This window comes from Canis lupus, chromosome 22, assembly GCF_003254725.2.
Source record: "Canis lupus dingo isolate Sandy chromosome 22, ASM325472v2, whole genome shotgun sequence".
Classification (NCBI taxonomy): domain Eukaryota; kingdom Metazoa; phylum Chordata; class Mammalia; order Carnivora; family Canidae; genus Canis; species Canis lupus.
The window spans coordinates 30,778,853-30,799,421 of NC_064264.1; the positions used below are offsets into that span (position 1 = coordinate 30,778,853).

The 20,569-nt window shown below is 33.5% G+C and overlaps 1 protein-coding gene across 14 annotated transcripts in view; it reads right to left on the reverse strand.

Annotated features, from left to right (window-relative positions):
- The window catches only part of MYCBP2 (MYC binding protein 2), a 258,985-nt gene that overhangs the window by 109,933 nt on the left and 128,483 nt on the right, over nucleotides 1-20,569 (reverse strand). For all 14 annotated transcript variants that reach the window (XM_035704586.2, XM_049099236.1, XM_049099235.1 and 11 more), the window contains 8 exons: nucleotides 18,732-18,953; nucleotides 15,317-15,508; nucleotides 12,899-13,105; nucleotides 11,713-11,844; nucleotides 9,989-10,167; nucleotides 7,493-7,635; nucleotides 5,918-6,018; nucleotides 5,018-5,236 (listed from right to left, as the gene is read on the reverse strand). In XM_035704586.2, coding sequence (XP_035560479.2) covers nucleotides 5,018-5,236; nucleotides 5,918-6,018; nucleotides 7,493-7,635; nucleotides 9,989-10,167; nucleotides 11,713-11,844; nucleotides 12,899-13,105; nucleotides 15,317-15,508; nucleotides 18,732-18,953 — 1,395 coding nt within the window. The remainder of the gene's footprint in view (nucleotides 1-5,017; nucleotides 5,237-5,917; nucleotides 6,019-7,492; nucleotides 7,636-9,988; nucleotides 10,168-11,712; nucleotides 11,845-12,898; nucleotides 13,106-15,316; nucleotides 15,509-18,731; nucleotides 18,954-20,569) is intronic.

A 20,569-nucleotide genomic window follows, 5' to 3' on the forward strand; every position in this document is an offset into this window, starting at 1 on the left:
ACACGATGAAAACCTAGATTTTTATATTTTCCTAAAGTTTTTATAGTAAATAAAACTTAAAGTTTTACTATAATATGAGTTTATGATGGCGTATAATTATATGTATTTTTAAGGCCACTTTAAGCTTCTGTCATCATCATGGTAGAGAAATTTCTGTTTTGGTAATCAAATTACAATTAAATAGGACCATGTTAAATAGTATATTATGAAACAGTTATAGGATATGATACAAGTATTAAGAAATTTCCTAAGTATGATATTGGTCTAAAAACATTAGGACTAAGGCAAACATTTTTAGAAAAGGATTTAAAAAAAAATCTCCATTTAAATGAAAAGGTCAACCTTGTTCATAATTATATAAATGTAAATTAAAATGAAAGTAAAATACCATTTTTCCCATTTTATTAGAAGGTCCAATATTTAACCATTTACTCTGTTGGGGAGGCTGTGAAAAAACAAGTACTCTCAAATATGGTTGGTGGGGACATAAAATGGTATAACCTCTACAGAAGAGACTTACTCAACATCTAGCAAAGATACTTATGCATTCACCTTCTGAATCAGTAACCCTAAATGTATGAAGCATATGGTTCTTCATTCCATTTTTGTTTGGCCCAGCAATCCCACTTCTAGGAATTTAAAGATATATTTCTGAATATATTAATAAAAATCCCCAAACATATGCACAAGGTTTTCACTACAAAAAAATTTACAGAGGGATCCCTGGGTGGCTCAGCAGTTTGGCGCCTGCCTTCGGCCCGGGGTGTGGTCCTGGAGTCCCAGGATTGCATCCCACATCGGGGTCCCTGCATGGAGCCTGCTTCTCCCTCTGCCTGTGTCTCTGCCTCTCTCTCTCTCTCTGTCTCTCATGAATAAATAAATCAAATCTTAAAAAAAAAAAATTTACAGAATGCTGAAATGCTCATACATAAGACTGAATAAACTATATCTTCACAGTGGAGTACTAAACAGTTATAAAAAAGAATGAAGATGATCTCTTTAAGTGGATATGGGAAGAGTTCTATGCATGTTGTTACATTAAAGAAGTACAAAATAGTATATTTAGTGTGCTAACATTTTTATATAGATTTTATTTATTTTCTTGAGAACGAAAGAGGAAGAGGGAGAAGCAGACTGACTCCCTGCTGAGCAATTAGGACACCAATGTTGGGGAGTGGGGGGGAGGCTGGATCCCAAGATCCTGAGATTATGACCTGAGCCCAAAGGCAGATGCTTAACTGACTAAGCCACCCAGGTGCCCTGGTGTGCTACCATTTTTAAATAAAGAGAAAATTAAGACTACATCTATATCCATCTATCTATTTTTCAAAAAGGAACACAGTAAGGAAACATCAGGATATTCAGTGGAATAGTGAGAAGCAGAGAAGGGAAAGGGCAGGGCCTCATAATTCTGAGCATATTACTTTGTATAATGTTATTTTTGCAGTCATTAATATTTTACACATTTAAAAAATAAAGTTAAGTCAAGCAAGATGGGGGAAAACTCACAAAATTAAGTACAAGAAACCAAACTAGCCTAACTTTTTTGCAAAGTGATCATAAAGCAACCTGTATATATAGATAAAAAGTACTACAAGTAAATCCTGAATATAGTACTTTGTTATATAATGTCAGTGGGATATATTCTAAAGACAAACATTTTGCAAGGAAATTGTTGATTTTACTTAGTAGTTTTATTTTTTACAATGACAAGTAAATGGGATAGGCATAAAGAAAAGACTGCTATGATGTTGATTGGAACTAGTGTGGAGTATTCAAAAACTGATAAAAACTTAGTGAAAGGACATAGAATCCAGCATGAATGAACTTTCACTAGCCAAATCAATTAGAATTTGAGCATCCAAATGTATAATGACAGCAAAGGATTATAACATTAAGCAAAAAGAAAATAGTTAAATCTGTATCTATATAAAGACATAAAATGAATGAATGGGTGTTTAAAACTGGAGGGATGGGAAAACCATCTTTTACAACAGAATACCACATGGAAGGAATAACAGGATTAGAAAGCCACCACTTTGAAACCACTATAGCAACAAGTGATTTGTGTATGGATACTAAAACCACAGGGTGAAATTTGTTAGGGAATGGTAGTTTTTACATAGTTTCTAGCCATCTACATATAAACCTTTTCAAAGGAAAAAGATGCTTTTCTGGCAGAGAAATTTGCCAGATATCCTCTTAATCAAATAGTAAGTACTTTTGATACGACATTCTGAGAAGAATCACCTATGAAGTGCTGCTGCCCAAAACACTTGACCTAAGTGTAATCACTAGGAAACAATCAATCAAGTCTAAATAAAAGGAAGCTTTTACAAAATCATTGATTTTTTTTTTTTCATAAATGCCAATGTCACGAAAGTCAAGGAAAGCCTGAGGCACTGCTTCAGATCAAAGGGACATAGCGAAGACCTGACAACCAAATGAGCCCGGCTGAATCTCAGATCTGAGTTTAGAAAAATGCTATAAATGCTGTTATTGGGGCACCTGGCAAAATGTTTAGCTTATAACATGATATACTACTTCTATTTATTATGATACTATAGCATCAATGTTAAATTTCCCTAAATTTGATTAGTGTGTTGTTGCTATACAGATAAATAAATCACTGTTCTTAGGAATAAGGTGATAGGTCATTTTCACTTACTCTTAAATGGTTCAGTGATAATAAATACAGATACATAAATATAACAAACGTGGCAAAATGTTAACTGATTAAGCTGATTGAAAGGCATATGGGTGATCACTGCATAAATCTTACTTTTTCCTACAGGTTTGAAATGTTTTAATAAAAAGTTGAAACACATGGGGAATGAATAATATACACTACATATGTGCATCTGTATGTGACTATGCTTACATTAAAAAAACAACAGAAGGATAAACTACAAAGTCATGATAAAATGAAATGATGAAATGTTACCTATGATAGGGAAGGAGGGAACAGAGTGAGGGGATAAAGGTAAGAGCTAGACTTCCCTAAATACCCTTTGCTTTATAGATTTGAATTAAGATAATGTAATAATTTAACTTGTTATAAAATAAGTTATAAAAAGCAGTGCCTAAAATCTTAAAACAAAAAGAAATGATGCCAAATATATGTCCAATTAGTGGCATAATCATAAACAGATTATTCCAACTTACTTTAAAACACAGTAATTAACCACACTTACTCACTTTAAAGGAGTAATTTCTTTATACATCCTAGCTGGGATACAGCCAACAAACAAAAGACACACATATCCCCCAAATGAATAACCGACTTTCTAATTCTAATATTCCCAGTGTCATCAGGGACAGTAATCTAGATGTATGAGAAAGATTCAAGTATTCAAGTATAAATAAGGTCCTGTGGACCTTATTTCGAATTAATATCATCAGTACAAACTTGAGGTATTTGATCTTTACAAAAAATATATATACATAAATATATCTATATAGAAATATATACACACATATAAAAATAATGTGTGCCTGTGTGTATAAATACATGCACGTTTCTGTGGGACTGTATGTACTAGTTCTGTGCACTTTAAATATTTAGAAACAATCACCAACCCAAGAAAAATGAGCCAAATTCTTCTTGCCAAATTTTGGCTTTTATATACCTATCACCATTAAAAAGAACCAGGGAATTTTGTAAAAATGGCTTTGATTTCAGATATGAGGCAAGAGATGTAGAAGATGAACCTAGAACATCGTATACCAGAGAAGGACGATGCTATGAATGACTACAAAAGGTATGTCTAAAGGATTCAGAAGGCAAGCTGAAGAGGGTCCTATCTAACAAAGACATATGATCCAGTATCTTAAATAAAATTTAAGGAAACAAAAGAAGTTAGAGGGGAACTATAGATAACAAGAGACTTCAGAGACATAATAAACCATCACAATGTATGGATCTTTTCTAGATTCTAATTCAAACAGTTAAAAAAATGAAAACTTATTCAGACTCTAATTCAAACAATTAAAAATGCACAAGATCACATGAAAGAATTTGTTTTGGTGTAATAATAATATGGTTACTTTTTTACGGGTCCTTATATTTAGAGATGCATAATGAAATATCCATGAATGTGTTTTAAAATAATCTAGAAAGGGATAAAGGGGTGGGGAATAAATGAAACAGGTCTGGCCAAGAGGTGGGTGGAGGGATAGGTGAAATTAGGTGATGGGGATTAAGGAGTACACTTGTGAGGAGTATGAGTGTTGTACGGAAGTCCTGAATCACTATAATGTATACCTGAAACTAATATTACACTATATGTTAACTAAGTGGAATTTAAGTTAAAACTTTAAAGAGTTGGTAACTACTGAATCTGGAATGATGCTAAGTGGAGTGACTATATTAGTTTGTCCTTTTTTGTTTACCATAGTCTGTAATAAAAAGTTGAATATTTTACAAGCACATAAAACTTATAATTAAATTGATGAAGCAGATGAATACTTCCTCTCCTCAATTTATGTGATACAATTTATTTTTATTTTTTATTTTTTTTTATGTGATACAATTTAAAACGCAAGCAAGAAGGACTCTGGAATACACTATAATAATATTCTATTTAAAAATGTTTTATATGGTTTTGTTTTACATAATTTATATTAGAGAATCGTAAATCCTACTTTGGATATTCAAATTTTTGGAGTTCAGGTTATGGCTTAAGTATCAGTTCCAAAAATATGATCTTTAAATTTTAATGCTTATATCCACCACTATTACAATACATAATATGCAGTTTCACATTACATACTGTACTATACTTGCAAAAAATATGAGAGCAATTCTCATAAATACAAAGCTATATGCTTTAACAATAAAAATTCTATCTTAAACTCTTTTGTGTATCTGACAGTGCCTAAACACCTGCTGATTTCTATATTTAAATACTATAAAAAAATTATACTTCTAAACAGAGGCAAAGTATCCCTTAAGATATCATTATAAAACAACAAACCAAGTTTTAAATTTAAACTCTGCCTAGGAATCGGTGCCTACCTTGTAGTGCATCACACATGCAGGCTTATAGGGGTGCTCACTCTCTATGACAGCATAGTGATTAGAGGTTGTACAAGCAGAGAGGCCTTGCTCAGGCTGGTTTCCTGTAGTGCTATCTGTTGACTGATTAGGATTGAATGCAGGGGGTGCATACTTCTGATTCAAAATGGCAACTGAGGGAAGTAACTGTTGGACAAGGCCAAAGACCTCTACAGCCACCTAGTATAAAAAGAAATGATTAAAAGAGATAATAAAAGTGAAAATTGCTTTAAAATTATTAATTACTATAATTGTTGGTTATCCCTAATTACCAAGGACATTACTGAGAGTTCCTCTAAGTTTTCATTCAAAGAAAATTTTGTTCTATGGAAAAGAAAGATTTACCTTAGATGTCTTAGATGTTATATGAAAATAACCTCATCTATACTTTTAAACACTTTGCCTTTTTGTAATCTGCTGTAAACTGGTTTTACTCAATATCTAATTATGCCAAAGAATCAATAGTTTATGATTTCCTCCATGTTTTGACTATTTCACAATTGTAAAATACCCTTATCCTTCTACATTGATATTCTTATCCAAAAAGACTTGGCATCAACTTCCTGAATTACAATAAAGTAAGTTAACTTAAACTTTCCTTATATGTCGTAATTCTAAAGTAAATTTCTCATTCCCAAATTCTTCAAATGTAAAGCCAGTAAGTAAGCACAGTAATACAATAAACAAAATGAAGAACAGAGAGATTTAACTGATAACTTCTACCATTTAACTCGTCTACCTTTGTGTGTTACTTGTAACCTAGATACTTCAAAGATTAAAGTGTTTATAAAGGAAAAATACAAAGTCTAAAAATAATGATATTTTAAAAAATACAAAGAATTACAGAATTAAATTACACACCTTGGGAATAGCAGCAGCTACTGGTCCTATGTAGGCTATAATAAGGGGAAGCAGCATGGAAAACAAACTGGAAGAGCTAAGCAGTTCTGGAATGTCATCAGCTAAAAAAGTCATTAAAACTATAGTTAGAAGGTAATTTCATTGTATTGTATATATTCTATACTAAATCTATATTCTATTCTCTTGAGCAAAATAAAATTATAGTTGACGCTGAATGCTTGTAAGAGACCTGGCCCTATTCTAAGGGCTTTATATACATAAGCCATCTCAATTAATCCTCAGAATAAGATACTTTTATTATCTCTGCTTTTTACAAGGGGAAATCAAGGTACACGTTAAATAACTTATCCAAAATCATATACCTGTAAATGATAAAGTCAGGATTAAAACCTACAGTAACAGCCATGATTTTAAACCATAATAGTTGATACCACACATGACTATATGCATGACATTAGGCTAATTACTTAATTAGTATGTGCCTCAGGTTACTCCTCTGTACAAACGAGTAATAACAGTACTTCCCTCACTGTATGTTACGAAGATGGGAGTTAATATATGTAAAACACTTAGAAAAATGCCTGCACATATTAAACACTACAAAAATGCTGTTATTAAGCTATATTGTCTTCTATTTTACCAAAGAAAGCATCTTGCTGATGGACATTTTAATCATTGATCTATGAGCATGATTCTGGAAAGATAAGTTGAGTCTAGGTTGAGATGACCTCTACATTAAAGGCCAATTATTCCCAAATACTTCTTTCTATATATGTTGTTGCATCAGAATAGGATGCACTTATTTAAAAATACAGTTTCCTAGCCCAACCCAAACCCCTAATTTGGATAGGTCAAACATTCTTTATTTTCAGCAAGTTTCCCAGGTGATTTACTAGGTGATTCCCAAGTGTACACTAGGCTTAGGAACAAATGTTACAGATAACAGTAAGGCTGGGTGGATAGCAATGAATCCTTTTGTAAATGAACTCTGCTGTCAGTGTAGAGGATGACTAGGTAACTAGATGGGGAGTGGGAGAAAGGTGGCTGTGAGATTGCTGGGATGTTATCCATCCATGAGGAAGAAGACACATGCCTGTACCATGGTAGCTTGAACTATGGAAGAACAGATAGGGGAATAAAAACTGGAGGGATGCCAGTGGAAGAATTCACAGAACTCAAATCAGATAAGTGAGTTTGGATTAGTCAGATCTTTGGGTGAATGGTGATATCATTACTGGAAATAGGACATATAGGAAGAAAACCACACCTAAAAGAGAAAACAAAATGCTTTTTGACTACTAAAGGAAGGATAAGGCAAAGACTCAGCTTAATGAAGAGTTTTTCTCTTATTAGATTAACTAAGAAAGTAACAGGTATAAGATAACTGGTTTTTACATTCTAAAAATCCTGCATATGGAGAGTATGGCTTATACAAAATGAATGTATATGTATGTACAGATCTACAATGAATAAAACACTCTGGGATTCTGTAAGATGGTTCCTCTCAGTAACTCTGTGTAGAAGTTACAGAATAAAGAATCTAAAATATGACTATTAAGAAAATAAAAGTCTTACCATCCACTGCAAGAGCTCTGTGCAAGAGGTCTTTTGCGGCTCGAACAACAGTGCTTACCACAGAGAGAGCTCTGCTACAGTTTTTATCTTCTTCGTTGGCTTTACTTAGAAGCTGGGATTGTAAATCTCCATCAAATTCACTCCTTTAAGAAGAGTAACACACGAGATTTTACATGGTAGGTAAAACATGATCTAACCCTCTTATCATATCTAGATTAGAGCTCCTCACTTAAAGTTAAAAAAGCTAAAGTTGTAACTATATAATTTCAAGAAGTGATAGGACTTCAAAGAAAAATAAAGCAAAGTAAGGAAATAAAGTTATTTTAAAATAAGACCACAGAGAGTCTATTTTAGGAACTGATATGTAAACAAAAGCCTGAATTATATTAAAGAAAAAAAAAGCTGAGGGAAAATATTCAGGTGAAAGGAAGAGTAAGATAAAAGCTGAGACAAGAACAAGATCAGCAAGTTTAAGGAACAGAGTGAAGACAAGTGTGACTAGAATGAAAGGAACATGGAGGGTAACAGGAAGCAGATCATATGAGCTTTGTACACCTCTGTAAGACCTTATAATTCATAATGGGATGGGAAACTGAGAGGACTCTGAGCAAAGGCAGAACTTGACCTGATGCACATTTCTGTAAGATTCCTCTGGCTGTACTGTGCAGAACTGACTGTAGTAGGAACACAGCAAAAGGAGGGGGCTGGTTAGAAGCTGTAAAGTTACCCAGGGAACAGTAGTGATGGTCTGGATTAAACTGTTAATTATGGGAGTCAGAAAAGGTCAGATTTAGAACATTTTACTTTGTTTAATTATTAATTAAGTTTAGAGACAGAGTGTGCACACATGGAGGGGGAAGGGCAGAAGGAGAAAGAATCTTAAGGAGACTCCATGTTCCAAGGGGCTTGATTGTACAACCCTGAGATCACAACCTGAGCTGAAATCAAGAGTCAGATGCTTAACCCACTGAGCCACCCAGGTGCCCCTAAATTTAATTAATTTTAAATTTAAAACTAAAGGCATTTAAAGCTTGGTGGCAAACATAAATAATTAAAACACTGTATTCTGTGTAAGAAATAAAGTCTAGATAGCAGATGCTTCTAAGGGGCTCTCCAACTTTTTGAAATATATAACTTCTGTGCATGATATGATTTTAATGCATGGTTTGAGATTATCATGGTGCTATGTAACAAAAAGTTTTTCACGATTGGGTAAAAGCACTAGAAAACGCTTGTATCTCGGCAGCAACACCCCACCAGGAAGCTATTTAACACCTACCATTTCTGTTTTATTTCACATGCAGAAAGGCAGGAGAAAAATCTACATCCAGGGTAATAGTTTTGTATTAATTGCCCAGTGTTCCCAGACTGTTTATGAAGGAAAAGAGGAAGCAGAAAGTCTCTGAAAGTGATACACAACCTTGGTGCTCTGAGGCTAAGTCAGGATGAGGGTAAATACAATAAATGGTACTCACTACCTAGGATTCTAGCTAATTCACTAAAAGAAAAACTCAAATAAGGTGACAAATGTATATTTAGATTTTTTTATTCCAAATTGTTATCTTTCTCTTTTTGTACTATTTACACAGGGAATGGATAAGAAACATATTATGTACTCTAGGACCCCAAGAACTGGATTCACAGATATCAAAATATACTACAGACTAGATCACAGGATCAAGGCAACACTAGTACTTGGATAGTTTATTGGATCATTAATTTTTGGTATTTTTTAAATGAAATTAATAAATTCCATTTAAATTGGAAACTGCAGACCACACACTACAAAATTGACAACAAATAGCACATATGCCCAAGACATAAAAATTTCAAAGATATTAAAGAAATAATGACAAAAACATTTTAAAGGATTCCCCTTTATAGTAAACACTGAATTTATTAAAATGAGATCTTTTTACATGAATTAGCACAGGTATGTGCAAGGCAGTTACATGTATAATTATAACTGTGCCTTTAGCATTTTTACCTTGGTAATAAACAGTACATCTTCTGTCACTTTAAGATAGTTCCCTTGTCTCTACATACACTTATCTATAGTAGAGTATTTATGGAATCACACACACTCACCTGTAGTAGAATACCTGTGGAATCACACACATTCACCTGTAGCAGAGTATCTGTGGAATCACACATACTCACCTATAGTAGGATATCTATGGAATCATACACACACTCACCTGTAGCAGAATATCTGTGGAATCACACACACTCACCTGTAGTAGAATATCTGTGGAATCACACATACACACTCACCTGTAGCAGAATATCTGTGGAATCACACACACTCACCTGTAGCAGAGTATCTGTGGAATCACACATACTCACCTATAGTAGGATATCTATGGAATCATATACACACTCACCTGTAGCAGAATATCTGTGGAATCACACACACTCACCTGTAGTAGAATATCTGTGGAATCACACATACACACTCACCTGTAGCAGAGTAACTGTGGAATCACACACACTCACCTGTAGTAGAGTATTTGTGGAATCTGTCCTCTGGTTTGGTTTGTGCCATTACTACTCAAGCTGCATGTGCTGAATGTGAATGTCACACCATCAGGGCACTGGACTGTGGTCATTCCTCCATCTCCGTTGGCTGTACGGCTTCCATAGTTCCTCAAGCGCACAGCATATTTAACATTTTCCTTCACGATAAAGATGTAAAACATGTTTATAAGGTACAGAGAATATAAAAAACCTGGACAAATATACTGAATTCCTTTGGCATATTTATAGATGATCTCATTGAACACATTTGTAATGAATCAAACAGAAAGATAAGTAACATCTACTGATGTTTATTTTCAAAGAAACTAAGTACTTCATGTACTTAGTACTTCATGTGCTTTAATCAAATGAATCCTTAAAATGACCTCATGAGGTAAGTACTATTACTATTTCTATTTTACAGATGAGGAATCTGAGGCACAGAGAAGTTAAGTAACTCATTCAAAGTTACACAGCTAATAAGATGGAACTAGCATCTGAATATAGGCAGTCTGAAGTAAGTTCCAGCTCTTACTCACAAGGTAAAGAGTATTAACTTAACAAAAGACTTAAACTAAATAATCTAACATTTTTCTTTGATGGGTTTAACTTTTGAAATAATTTCAAATGTGGGAAAAAAATAATAGTGAATCCATAGATTTTTTAATAGACACTTAAAGACAGAATTAGGTGGAAAGAAATGGGAAAAAATATTCATAAGCAAAAATTGTCTCAAATAAGATACACTGTGCATACAAAACATGAGATACAGACACTGGTGCCTTATGATCTATGATATAAACTTCATAGTGAAGATTTTTTGTTTTTTGGTACCTAAACTCTTTTTGATAATGTCTCTGATGAACTTATCTTATCCAAAATTCTGCTCTATAATAAAAATAATAATTTATCATTGAATTTAGAATTACTCCATTCATTGTAAATATTAAGTAAAATTTATTTTGCTTACTACTTATTTACTGCTATATAATAAAGTTATATGAATAAAAAACTTATATAAAGTAACAGTAACTTTAATAGTTAATACTCTATTAAGTCCACTTTATTAAAAAGTGAGTTTTGAAACAAGAGAAGGAAAGACAGGAACTCATATTTACTGAGATTCTATACTGTGCTAGGCAGGGAAACAAGTACTTTATTTCATTATTATTATTATTTTTTAAAGATTTTATTTATTTATTCATGAGAGACAGAGAATGAGAGAGGCAGAGACATAAGCAGAGGGAGAAGCAGGCTCCTCTTGGGGAGCCTGACATGGGACTTGATCCCAGGACCTCAGGATCACAACCTGAGCCAAAGGCAGATACTCAATCACTGAACCACTCAGGTGCCCCTTTATTCCATTATTTAATTTCATCTGAACAATACTACCATGTAGGGGCTTTCCTTTCCAATCACAGATAAGTCCCAGAGTGGTTAAATAATGATGTCCAATGTCTTAGAGCTACTATGTGGAATTGCAGGCATCTGAAGCTAGTTATCTGACTCCAAAACCTAACAATACTTTCTATAATACCAGATTTTAAGAGACCTTTTGCAAAAATAGAATATAATACAATATCAGGAGTACAGTAGTGACTCTATAAACATTTAAAGTACCACTAAGGAATATTTTTCATTACTTTTTAAGTTCACTACATAATAATGCCTCTTATTTACAAAAGAACCATAATTGAAATTACCTTTAAAGGAACAACTTTGTCAAGTCTGATTTCAGCTATATCACTGGGTGAATCATCTGTTGTATAGGTTCCTTTGACTAATTCTAGAGATGTCCATCTGTGAGAATGAGTTGAATCTCCTGCATGTTCACTCTAATTAAAACAAAACAAAACCCACCATATTCTTTATTGTTTTTAAGCAGTTTATTTTCTTGCATATAAAATTATCCATTAGCATTTCCCCATACACACTGAAGAAAAAATCTTTGGTATGCTAAACTATTTACTTTTATCTGATTTCCTGAGGACTCTACAACCTAAATTATTTAAATGGACTTTTCTCATTTGATGTCTTTTTTTTTTTTTTTTAAATTTTTTTTTTAATTTTTATTTATTTATGATAGTCACAGAGAGAGAGAGAGAGAGGCAGAGACATAGGCAGAGGGAGAAGCAGGCTCCATGCACCGGGAGCCCGATGTGGGATTCGATCCTGGGTCTCCAGAATCGCGCCCTGGGCCAAAGGCAGGCGCCAAACCGCTGCGCCACCCAGGGATCCTCATTTGATGTCTTAAAAAGATTCCCACTTCTTCATTAGAAGAGTGTGAATCTAATTATAGAGCCTAATGAAATAGGGAAATAAATTAATTGCTAAAAAGAATCAAGATACAGACAGATTTCTATTTATTATTAAATGATTTATATGGTACCTTTCTGTCCCATTTTAATAAAATTTTGTGAAAGCTCAGATTCTTTAAGTAATTTAGAGAAGATAGCAAGATACAGTTTAATCAATCAATAGTACCTTTACTAATAATCATCCACTAGCACTCTATGACAAAATTGTTTTAATCATTGGTATAGGTAATAATATCGATCTGAATATTGTTCTTGTTTCTTAAAAAACTACAATAGCAAAAAAAATTATACAGAAGTTATAATCAGGGGCTTAGCTATGTAATTTCTAATCTTTTCATTTAACATCTCCTCTGGAGAGGGGATGAAAGTGCAAAAAATACAAGGTAGAAGTGATCCAGAATGGCACATAAGCAATCATGCAAAACTGATCTCTTTGAATTTCTTACATGTCTGCCATGACTAATGACTAATCAGCTACCTCTCAAAGATTTGGGCAGCCTTACTATGATAAAGGTAGGTTCTAACACACAACCCCACACAGCAAGATGAACATGATAAGAGTGGTACTTACATCATCAACCAAGACCTCTAACTCATATTCGTGAATTCCACCTCCTCCATAGACAGAAAAACCAACTACAACTATTCCAGGTTTGTCTACTGAAAAACAGATTGCATCAGGGGACCCATTCCCAGTGTTCCAACTTCTTCCCTGACTTGTTTTTGTGAATCGGTTAGCACTGGCTTTAACAGAATGGAGAGAATTAAGTCCATCAACCTGGGAAAAACAAAAGCAATTACACATCAGTAGTCTGTACCTGAGCGTTAATAATAAACCTTTAACAAAACTACTCCCAAATTTCTAAGAAGTCCAAAAAGTAACCTACATTTAAAAAGTGGCTGTCAACCTTCCCAAACGTATATGCTACAGAGATTACCCAGCAATAAAACCAGATTTTATCATTCTAAAGTCACAGAATCAGTATCACCTGACAGTATTTTCTCCTCTTAGTCATAGCAAATGATACGTTTCACTTAATCTATAATGTTAAAACTATAAACTTGTAAGTTACTGCAGTCACAACATATTAATGAATACATCACAAACTTTGAAAAAAGATACCAAAATTTCACCAACATGCTATGGACCAACAGTTTTCCATCACTGTGACACAGAGCTCTAGGAATTTCAGAGATGGGTGGTCAAGAAAGAGGTGGAATCAAGTTTCCCCTCTGCAGTCAGACTATCCCTTCCCTTCCCTGTAACTTTCCTGAGACTTCAATTGCAGAAAATGTTCTGTGTCTTAAGTCTGAATAACCTGGCATTCAATATTTGAATATGTATACACAAGTACAATCCCACTAATTACCGCCTCATTAGAGAGGATCGGTGAACTTATTTTGGCTTCAAACCATTTTTTAATTATAGACCCTGCTTTTGATCTAAGTTGGCTGCAAGAAATTGGAAGACTGATAAGAGGAAGAAAACTGAAGTTTATGATTCTAGCAAGAATTTCAAACTGCTCTGTGAAGAAATATTGGCTAAGCCGGGACTTTTGGAGCCTTTCAAGTTGGTATATTAGGTACCTGCAATTTGGGAAATTCTTTTCCATTAAAAAAAAAAAAAAGTTAAGTTCACAGGGGAAAACTAGATAGTAACCTTCTGAGGGGGACTAATGCATTACAAACTTTATCTTCCAGGATCTGGTACAGAAGGGAAGTATATTATAGGTTTAATGACTAAGTGAAAAAACAAAAACTAAAATAAAACAAATTAAAAGTTTTCTGACAAAGCCTTCAATGATCTCCTACACCAAAGTCAAAGCTAACAAAGAAATGAAGGAAATGCTTCCCAGGGAGAAATATTAAAATATGCACAGGTGCATGTAATCATTCAGAAATCCTAGAGGCTAAACTGTCATTATGAATCAGTAATGAGTATAGACTGGATGGATGAATTCGGCATAGATTCTAAAATAAATCTATAAGTAAGAAAAAGTAAAGGCTAGGAATTATAAAAGAGAGAAAAGATGTTATTTGGCAAGCTGAATACATGCTAGCTATTAAACATTTATTTGATATATTTCACATTATGACATGATTTTTCAAAACCAAAATTCTGTCTGCTTTTTGCAGAAAAAATTAGAAAAATTCACTAAATTCTGTCAAAACATTTAGATAAATTGTACAACAGAGTAAGTAGGGCAGTGAAATGGTTAAAAATAATGTTACTTTAAAAAATATAAAAGCACTTTAATCCATTTCAGAGTAGTTTTCTCAAACACAATAATATTTGATCCTTTTAAAATTTTGTGAGGCAGCCTGGGTGGCTCAGCGCTTAGCATTGCCTTCAGCCCAGGTCATGATCCTGGAGTCCCAGGATCGAGTCCCATGTCGGGCTCCCTGCATGGAGCCTGCTTCTCCCTCTGCCTGTGTCTTTGCCTCTCTCTCTCTGTGTCTCTCATGAATAAACAAATACATAAATAATCTTAAAAAAATATTAAATAAAAATAAAATTTTTTGTTAATAGCTGTATACCAATGTGAGTACTTAATGTCCATTTTGCATATGTTATTTGTCTAGTGTCAGTCAAGTAGGCAATACCAAAGGTTTAAACCTCTTTACCTTCTCCACAGCATGTGTTCACTATTAGTAGCCCCATTTCTATTACTCATTACTTAGCAATGTGAATGATTTTTGCTTCTGTTGGGACATAGTAGTGAGGGTGTGCAGTGGAGCATATTAGTGGAAAACATACAGTTTGTATTACTGTGTCATCCTGGGTAAACATGAGAGAGGGAGCAAGCAAGAGCAGAGAAGAGGCATAAGGAAGGGAAAACCAAACAATTTAGCTTGAAGGTTTTGTTTTGTTTTAAAGAAAAATAATACAAATGGGATTAGTTTCTACAAAGTCAAAATATATGAAAAAATAAACTATTTGGAAAGTTTAAACGTGTGCTTATTATCCAGTCTCAAAATATAACACTACCTCAGATCCCAGGGCTGATGCTGTCAGTTCACTGACAATACTGGCCAGCAATCCACAGGTGTTGGAAACCAGGTGGGAGGAGAAGAGCTCATTTTCTCTCCTCAAACTGTTCCTGACTGGGAGCACAACAATAACCAGCATTTTCTCCAGAACTTCACGGAAGCTTGTCATACCTGAGATATTCTCTTCACTCTATGATACATGAAAAAAAAAAAAAAGTTCCAAGATACTACTCTTTATTTTACTTCACGTGAGTACTCAACTGCAAATCTTATCTTTCTAGATGACACTCTTTTTTTTTTTTTTCTAGATGACACTCTTAAAATTCAGGCTTGACTCTATGTCTATAAATCCATTCAGTTGTATGCGGAGCCACTTAATTTACTTTTTTACTTAGAAGTTCTTTTTTCAATTATTCTGTGTATCATAAAAGTACATCTCTACAACATGTTTGGTTATTAGCTTTGAGTCATTTTCACTTATTCTCATTGTCTTATTTAACTTCTCAATAACAACTGTGTATAACAGAAAAACACTCCTACCTAAAAAGTTATTTTTATAGGACAAGATTCCAATCTAAGATAATTATTTCTGGTATATTTAGAGGGAAAGCAATTGAGAGAAATAATCTGTACAAGTCTATTTTCTGGTAAAATTCCTTCTGGATATGCATGTAATAAAAATATGGAACTCTACTACAAATATTCTTGTGCAGTTTTACATTTTCTACCATACTTGATTTTCTAAGTGAAGATAAGAAATTTCGACCCCTACCTATGGAAAATTTTCAAGATAAGAAATTATAAAGTCTCATTAAAGACCAAGGGGAAAATACATTTTTCCCCCAGAAACAAGAAAGGATGATTAATTGATATCCAGCATGAACACTAGTTTTTTTTTTTTTTTTCCACCCTTGATATCTGTTAGACCCCTATGGACAGGGAGCAAAATGCATCGGATTTCCTGAGGGCGCCAATTGTGAGCAATGACCTTTACAATTTTTTTGTGGACTAGCAAATCAAACAATTTGGGATTTAGTTCTAATTTCTTCATAGTGCCTCAACTTCTGCAAAATCAACTTCTGCAAAATAGCATATAGTTCTATGATTCTGTTATCAAAATCACCTGGTTGCCCCGAGTAGGCAAGTTCCTCCACAATACTTACATATCAGACTGCTGTATGAGATGTAACATATGTAACAAATTCAACAGATTTCATTGTCATAAAAATCTCAAGGTAGAAGAGAGTCTTTAACCAGTCTTCCCAAGACAAATCAAATATGTAAATGAGTGAACATTCAATCCACGACAGAAAATTAAGTAACTTTTCAGTTAAAATCATCATGAACCTTATTATACATCTTTCTTAATTTACAATCTTAGGCTGAACAAAAAGTCACTTAGAGATAATCTTCCAACTTTAAATTATTTCTATTACCATTTGAATAAGATTACCATAACACATCAATTTCTTCTGTAATTAATTTTCCTGGCTTTAAAATAAACAATTCTTGATTTTGTTAAAATTATAATTCTTCTACCCTTTAATATCACTTTGATTCTCCAGAAACTTTATTTTTTGGAACTTCTCAGAAAATCAGTTTTGGATGAAACTCAATCCCCAATTGTACTCCATAATCAATAATCTTGGAAAGGTTTTATTAAGGGGATGAGTGCAGTGTTATTTATTTAGTTATACTCACTTTGTTTCTAATTAGTAACTAACAGGATTAATACAAGAAGCTTTCCATATAATCTCAAAATGGAGTTAATAGTGTCAATGTTTTAGTTGAAGAATCAAGAAAAAATATATGTATATATACATGTATGCGCATCATTTGCCACTTAAATTTTAGAAAAAGGAATTCATTCACCAGTGGTGGGGAATGCAAGCTGACACTAGCTTTCTGGAGAGCATTTTGGTAATTTGTAGCAAAGCCTTGAGGTATTTTCCTTTTACTTAGGAGTTTTTTCACTCCTGATGATTTAATCTGGAAAAATCATCATGAATATGCATAAAAATACAGTCAATGATATTTTCAGAAGCATGGTTAAAATCCCAACATTCTGGGAAAAATCTAAATATAAAGATTAAATTATGCTATGCACAAATGGTAGAATCCTGTAATACCTACTAAGAGAAGGATACATACTATCTTCATAAAATATTAAGAAATACAAATATACTATTAATTATTAATAATTACCAAATGTTTATAGTTCTGAAAATTCTTAAATATTTTTAAATTTTACTATACTTTTAAGGAAAACACTGCAACACTAAAGTGAATTCCAAAAGAAAAACCCATAACTTTATCACCTAAGTGTTATTTTCACTTCTCAGTATTCTCTTTCAAAGTATGTATTACATAAATATTACAAAATAAATACACCTTTTGCAGACATAGTTTACACAGTCATACCAAAGTATATATACCTTAGTTTCTGAGATTCTAATTTAAAAATGTAAAACATCACTTTTTTTTTTTTTTTTTTGAAGATTTTACTATTTGAGAAAGCACAGGGGTGGGGGGAGAGGGAGGAAGGGTCTCCTCAGAGTCTCACCAGTTTAGGACTTCATAAGAGAAGAAAATTAATTTTTTCCTAATTTTTTTTCAAATAAATCCGTACCTCAATTCATTCACATTTAATTTCTAGTAAGGCTGAAATTCTTCCCATGCTGCCTTACTCTCTAAAGTCCCTCTTATAATTACCCTTATTATTTCTATGGTAATTCTACAAAGGTATTTTATTAATTGCAAATTTTCTTCCCATTCTATTACTGTCCTTCATTCTATATATCACATTTTTCTCATAATTTGTGTTGCTCAGTCAACAGAAAATTGCTACTGTACAATAATTAGGATAACTATTGTACATATTTTACCGCTTCTTTTTGGCTTTAATTTTAAAGAGTACTTCTCATCAACTTGACAGTGTTATATATGGTTTTCTTGTATATTTAATTTTTCTCTATAGTGCTTTCTAATAAACCAGAAACAGTTGGTACTGTGACTACCGTTTTAGAATATTTATTTTAACACACTAACATGTTACGGAAAAAGTTTCAAAAGTTGATTTGTTTCCCTGGAATTCTATCTTGGCAATCTAAAATATTAGAATATAAAAGTTGGCTTACAGTATATGCAACTTTCAATGGTTTGGCAAATAACAAATATATGGGAATTCATAACTCTCAAATTTTTTTATAGGTTAGGTTTCATTCAAAATTAGAACTAGAGAAAAAATTGAGGATTTATAGGTAAACATGAGAAAATTTTCCCCCTGAATTTTAGCTCTTCTTATGAAACACATAGTTATTTGGTAAATACCAATATTGAAGCACCAACTTAAATAGGCCCTCATTTGTGGTTTTATTGCTTCAGTATAAAAGATACTTCAGTAAAACACCTACCTGACTGAGTTTTTCCATATGTGATACCAAAAGGGGAAACCGGTGAACTAGTGTTGAATCATTCTCTGTGCTAACTTGTTTAACAATTGATCGTAGTAGTACCTCTCCATCATATGCAATAGGGAAGATAGAAGTCAGCTTAACAGAAGTGTGGCACAGAGCTGACATAACAGCTGCAAGCAATCGGCTACTTGAGGTCTTGAAGTTTGCTTCTTGGATATCCTTTTAAGAACAGAAATATGCACCACCAAAGAAATATGGCATCAGTATAATCCATATTTTAGGTTATACAAAAGGTAAACAACCTTTAAAATTATAACAAAATTTTATAGCATTAATGGTTGTGTTATGGAATTTAATTATATCAATACTTTTAAACACAATTGTTTAAGTTACTACCCAATGAAGATGGAGAATTAAATATTGTCAAGAAAAATCAGTCTCCTATTCTTCAATCAACAACTTTATATATCCCTAGAATCACAGTCCAAGTCTTTAGCACTACGCTCAATGAACAACATTGAAAAGCCCCAATTGGGGATCCCTGGGTGGCGCAGTGGTTTAGCGCCTGCCTTTGGCCCAGGGCACGATCCTGGAGACCCGGGATCGAATCCCATGTCGGGCTCCCGGTGCATGGAGCCTGCTTCTCCCTCTGCCTATGTCTCTGCCTCTGCCTCTCTCTCTCTCTCTCTCTGTGTGTGTGACTATCATAAATAAATAAAAATAAAAAAAGAAAAGCCCCAATCGGTATATATCTAAGTCATGTCCAAAAAAACAAGTACTGAAACTACTTTCTTCAAATAATAACTGATTTAAATTGTAATTCTGTGCTACTATAACATTTCATTAATGTTAATGCACATAATGAATAGCCACTATAATACACATCTCACGAAGGTCACAAAATTATGTCATCACGTTTTATGGTTTATTCAGAAAAATGAATAGCATACTTACAAAACTTTTAATTTATTTGAGGGAGAGAGAGAAGGAGCGAGCAAGCAGGAGCAGGGGAAGTAGCAAGGGGAGAAGGAGAAGTAGACTTCCTGCTGTGCAGGGAGCCCCATGCAGGACTTGATCCCAGGACTCTGAGATCCAAACCTGAGCCGAAGGCAGATACTTAACAGACAGAGCCACTCAAGCATCCTAGATTCTTAACAAAATTTATCAAGTTAGGATATCCTAAATCACAAAAACCATGTATACACAGTTCATCAAACATCTGTGTTACAAATTCAGGCTAAAAGTAACATCCTATATGTTAAACCAACATTTGTTAAAGTTAAGTCTGTCTATAACCTGTTCAGTGGCAAAGAAAACAGCCATATGAGAATGGACAGGTTGAGAGTAAGTTGTGCATTTGTCCAGGCAATAATCTTGCCCCAGGAAACTGGTAAAATACACTACTCTGTTGTAGAACATGGATGAACCTGGAGGACATTATAATGAGGGCAATAAGCCACTCACAGACAAAATATTGCACGATTCCACTTATATGAAGTATCTAAAATAGTTAAACTCACAGAAGCAGAGAATAGAATGGTTGGGACGAGGGGGCAAGGGGGAGTTGGATGTTAAATGGGTATAAAGTTTCAGTTATGAAAGATAAGTAAGCACTAGTGATCTGCTGTACAACACTGTACCTGTACTTAACAATATATTATATGCTCAAAATGTGCTAAGGGATAGCTCTCATGTTAAGTGTTTCTGCCACAATGAAATACATTTTTTTACACCAAGAATAAATTCAGTATGCAAATAGCTTTACAAATAGTAATAATAAAATAAAAACAAAGTTGCCTACCCAGATGTCATCACTGAAATATCTTTCAAATAGG